Source organism: Limulus polyphemus, unplaced genomic scaffold (genome assembly GCF_000517525.1).
Source record: "Limulus polyphemus unplaced genomic scaffold, Limulus_polyphemus-2.1.2 Scaffold590, whole genome shotgun sequence".
NCBI lineage: Eukaryota > Metazoa > Arthropoda > Merostomata > Xiphosura > Limulidae > Limulus > Limulus polyphemus.
The window spans coordinates 499,289-504,851 of NW_013666200.1; the positions used below are offsets into that span (position 1 = coordinate 499,289).

The following is a 5,563-nucleotide window of genomic DNA, read 5'->3' on the forward strand; positions in this document are numbered from 1 at the left end:
CTATGATTAGTGTCTGGCGAAAAGTTTCAGCAGATATTTCCTTTGCAACATCTCAACCAACAATTGGTCCAGTTATCAACGCTATTTTCAAGTTTTGAATAACTTGACTTTCAAGATCTACAGATCTAAATGTGTCGATGTTTCCGTATATCAACGTTATATTTTAAGATCTGTGTAAGAACTCAGTTAACAGATGATTCCGCATATAAAAGCTATCTTAATGAAAACTGGTCATATCCATAATTTTGTGGTCTGAGCCAATGAACTGTACAGGCAATAGTAGAGCAACCCTTGCATTCCTCAAAGACGTAGTTTCACCACTCACTTTATCTTTGGGCCATTTTCCTTTGAGAAAAAGACATTCCAGGGCTTGGAAATATATTGAATGGCTGAAAAATTTTATCATTATTTGTTTCACACTTTTGTTTCACCAGAACTCTAACAGCATGGATATGCTTAGAATGACATTCCTGCTAGATGATGTCCCTTCCATCATGTCTGACCAACGTGCTCCCCTGACCTCACCTTTTATAATTTCTGGTTAGATTATCGTGCTCTCTGAAGATACAGGTCTATAGCCATAATGCAGTAACCATTCCTCAAATGAACGATGCAACAAAAGTTTGTGTAATTCTTAAGGATATGTACTTACTAAAATATTCAATACAGGTCAGTATGGATGCAGTATATAAAAACGATGGTGGCAGCTTTGAACATTTGCTATAGGGTTACCCTGTAATGTCATTTCCAGAATAGGGTGGAAATGCAATTTCATGATCTCTTTTGCACATACCAAAATATTTTGGCCGTATGTTCGTCCTATAGATTGTTTCTAATGCCAATACTGACTTCATAACAACCTTGTATGTCAAAATATGTCAACACGAGGACCTGTAGCTCATCGATCATTTAATGCATATGAAATAAAATTCCCCTAATTACTTACTCTGGAAGTGGTATTACTCAGAGATCCTGGATCACCAATAGAAAAACACAGAAGGAAAACTGATGCATCTTTGTATGCAAGGGGTCGCACTGTATCATAAGCTGGTGTTCCTATAAAACATAAATTAACATATTTACTACACGAAAGGCATCTAGAGTATGCCCGTTCAATTTGTACAACACAATTTAATTTGGGGAATTGTGGATATTTATATTATTGTTCTTTAGTGTGCTTTGAATAATAGTTAATAGACTTTTACTCGATTTTTATAATGTACGTATTAAACATTGTTTATTAAACAAACAGTATTCATCTCTTGTAGCAAAAATATTTACGTATATGTGGCTAGTATTATCATGGCGTCTAAGATGTGCGTAATACGGATAATTTAAACGTTGTGTAAAGTAGTAAAAATATTTTAAAAAGATGATTAAACGGTAAAGAAACTAATTATGTTCAATTATAAATCATCAAAATATCTTGCATTAGCAACTTCAAATAATTTTATGTCGAATATCATTGAAGTAAGAAATCCTCTAAGTTAAACCTAACTGTCGCTGTAGTGAAATTCAAAAGAAACTGATAAAAATCCATTTTCAAACAGAGAACTAGAATCAATACTCAAACATGCTCTGCTTATACATGTACATGTACATGTAAATGTCAATTGTATATTTTATTCATTATAATTGATTGATAAAGTACTTATGTATCGTGTTAAAATTATAAAAATTATATAACATCTAATAACAAGCATGTATTTCCATTTAATGGAAACTAAAAATTTCATCAAGTATCCTAAGTACAGAAATAATTAAAAGTAAAGGTGTAAAAACAGTTTGCTGATATTAAAGTATCAGGAATCATTCTTTATAGGTCAGCTAAAGGCAGAGTTAAACTTCAATCAGCCTGCTTTCCCACTGCTACAATATTCTACTTGTGCATGCGCATGTATAGCCGTATACTTTAGTAAACAAAAAAAGACAATCTAGTAATATGATTCGTAGCTACATCGTGTTCTATAAAGAAATTTCTGTCTCATCAAAGTATATAACCCGAATGTCAGTTTTGTTCTGTAAAATAATCAAGTTAACTTCCAAAATAAGCGTTTTTCCTTCAAATTCTTTACGTAAGTAACATATATTTAGATATTCACATTTTATATAATAAAATTGAAATATTTTAAGTGTCTGAAAAACCTTTGACACTGAAATTGAAACTTGGGTCAATTTCGTACGTGTAGTCTAAGCTTAGGTTAAGACTGAGGAATTATAATTAACAACCTTAAACGACTAAGTCAGAGACTCTAGGGTTCAGGTAAGACATCTCTAATTTTGAGCTACTGACTAGTAGCCGCTTTGCCCGGTTCTTTCAACCGAATAACGGGAATGACTGCCACTTTTGTAACGCGTCCACCGCTGAAAGTGTGGATCGTATTCAGCGGCATCACGATCGAGCTCTAGCTCCTACGATACGCCATGCTTGACCCTGTAATACTGAATATGCATAAGGTTACAATGTTTTATTTCATTTTAAGCTGTAAACAAAGCTGATATTTTTTTTATTTATTTTTTTTGCTTTGGTTGCAAAATCCCTTAACGAAATCTGGGCCAAGAAACTGGGAATGCTATTTTCATCAGAGAAACTACTCAACAATCGTCTTGTAACAAACAAAACTTCACCTGCTACATCGATCAGTAGTGAAAATGGAAACTCATTTTAGGAAGGGAAGTCATTCAGCTATTTCTATAAACGAACAACAGTTTTACAGGTTTACAGAAAATAACATTATATTTGTTATGTCGAGTTAGGCATAAGGATTGACGTCAGATAGATAACTTGGTGCATTAGTTAAGTGAGTAATTGATAAGGGAGAGAAAATAATTCACACTGTCGATAATCGAAAGTTTTCCATATTTCATGATACATGTACATTCTTGCCTAATTCATGACTTAAGGGTCTTTAGATGTGGCCTCATGATTTTACCAATAGGTACTACACTGGTAAATAACAGAACAAAGGAAGATTAATTCAAGCTTGATGTAACTGGAATGTTCAATAAAAGTATTTTAATTCATTTAGACAATAATCTGCATACATTTCTTCTAGAATAAGATATAAAAATGAGAGGCATTCATCAACGTACAGTTACTACAAATTTACAGTCATTTATTTTCACCAACACTTCTATAAACGATTGCCATACCAACATCTACGTTGATCAAACTCATCCAGCCGTTCTTGTCAACGTACCTACATATATATAGAGTATTGTAACTACTATTTTAGATTACATATTATAATCTATCTAGTACAGAAAATGTATTTGTTAGTGTTTTTATAGTGATCACATGCATTGAGTACGGTGAGATTTATGCTCTATTGACTTGAATTTCATCTAAAGTCGTTACTCTCTCCGGCAGACGGGTGTCATAACGAATGGCAATAAAAGAAGCAGACACTGTATTAGAACTGAAACTGTGTACTGACGAGTCATCGAATCCTGAGTTTGTAGTCTGTACTCATGACAGACACTGTATCAGAACTGAAACTGTGTACTGACGAGTCATCGGATCCTCAGTTTGTAGTCTGTGCTCATGACAGACACTGTATTAGAACTGAAACTGTGTACTGACGAGTCATCCAATCCTCATTTCGTAACTCTGTACTCATGACAAATGGCCTTGAGTGGGTGTTTTGTTTTCTAACAGAAATGTTATAATCTGTCAAGTTATGTAATTAGTTGTTTAAAGACGCGTAAAAGTGTCTCGTAGAAACTATAATAGTGTTTTGTACATTGAGTTGAATTAGAAATACATATGGATATTTTGGTTTCAGAGTACTGTAAGGAGAGATTGACTCGCTGCTGTTCAACACAAAAGGGAGTCGCTTCCTAATATCTTTAGTTAGTATTTCAGAAATGAAACAAAAAAGTTTGACGTGTCATATCACCAATGTGAAAATATAAAAGATGTATTCTGCTGATCTGATTATGTTTTATGATACATCCTTGAAGTCATTCAGATAATTTATAACTCACCAACAAAGTCATAGCGTACGCGAGAAAAGCTCGATTTTATGATTACTGTTTGTTGAGTTATGGAAGTGATTAACCAGTTATACTGAATATAAGTCGTGCTTTCTGTATTGTGGTATTAGGTGACATCACATGTATTTTTTGCGTCACTTCGTCAACTTTTTCTCTTTTACATCGCCATTGACTTGTTTCTCTCTGTCTTTATACGAGGTTTGTAAATCCATTTGCCATAATGCAGTAAACCGACTGCTGTCTCTCTCTGATGTCATCATTTCTTCTATTTCTTTGTTTCCAATTATTATTTCAAAAATGAGTTCAGTGAGAAAATTTTAAAAAAATACATACGCTTTGGCACGCAAGATTTGCATTATTAGATAAAAAGTCAATATTGGGTAAATTATATTATGCATAAAATGCCAGTCAAATGTCTCCTGGACGTACATTCAAGGTGACAGCTACTTTTCTAACAATTATAGGATTGGTGAAAATGTTTTTTCCATTTGCATTTTATAGCGACTTAATCAAACTTTACTTGTGTTTCCTAAAAATAGCTTCTGCTTTAAAAGTCATTTCATTTCTTTCGATTTTAATTTTTTATTCCCAAATTCCTATCTTCAATGCTTCGCTTTATTCTCAGTGAAAAACGCTCCATCATATTTTGGTATACGATGTTAGCTGCGAGATTCTGGGTTTGTGATAATAAAAATAAATGCCAATTATTTTTTTCTGGAATAAATAGACTATAAAAATAATTACGTCAGTTTAAATGCCAAGCCCGTACGCTAGCGAAGCAAGATAACTGTTTAGGCATGAGAAATATGATGAAACATCATGCTTGAATATAAACTTTCCAAACTTGATATATATATGTATCCCCCCAGTGGTTCAGTGGTAAGTCTGAGGACTTGTAAAGGTAAAATCCAGGGTTCGATTGGTACATCCCAGATAGCCCATAATGCAGCTTTGTGGTTAAACAAACTTATATTTCTATTTTGTATTTATAATAAAGTTACTAAAACTATCTTCCGCTGGTCTTAATTTTGAACTATTAATCCGAGGTAAGGTAGCCAGTCAGCAGCAACCTACCAGTCACCATCCAGGCGAATTTGGAATGGTCTAAAATCGAGCTAAATGTTAATTCAAATTTAATAGTTAAATAAATGCCGATATATCTCCAATTTATGATATTTGCCAACTAGATTGATACACAAAGTTTTCGTTTTTTTAAATAGAAATATATTAGATCGTCAAGAAATTAATGTCGCGTTTTTGAACACTTTCATTAACCCCCCCCCCAAAAAAAAACAACAAAAAAAAAAGCGTACATCACGTATAATAGTTAAACGAACCGCCTAAGCGTTATGTTAGCCTATATGTAGCCCACATAATGTGTAAAGTTTAGTATACTCTAATCCCTTATAGTGATGGCACACACGTTTTGCATGTAATGCTGTTTGAATACAAGAAGGGTAAACAACACTTCTATGGCCATAAAGAATATCAGAGAAGTTTATGAAAATATGTTGGACGTTCGTAAATGTCAACGATGGTTCAGTAAGTTTCGTTCAGGTGACTTTAG

General features: G+C 33.4%; 1 protein-coding gene across 1 annotated transcript in view; it reads right to left on the reverse strand.

Moving 5' to 3' along the window:
• Positions 1-5,563, reverse strand: part of LOC106459311 (ras-like GTP-binding protein rhoA) — a 19,075-nt gene that overhangs the window by 11,192 nt on the left and 2,320 nt on the right. Inside the window, exon 2 of the mRNA XM_022385764.1 lies at positions 947-1,056. Coding sequence (XP_022241472.1) covers positions 947-1,056 — 110 coding nt within the window. The remainder of the gene's footprint in view (positions 1-946; positions 1,057-5,563) is intronic.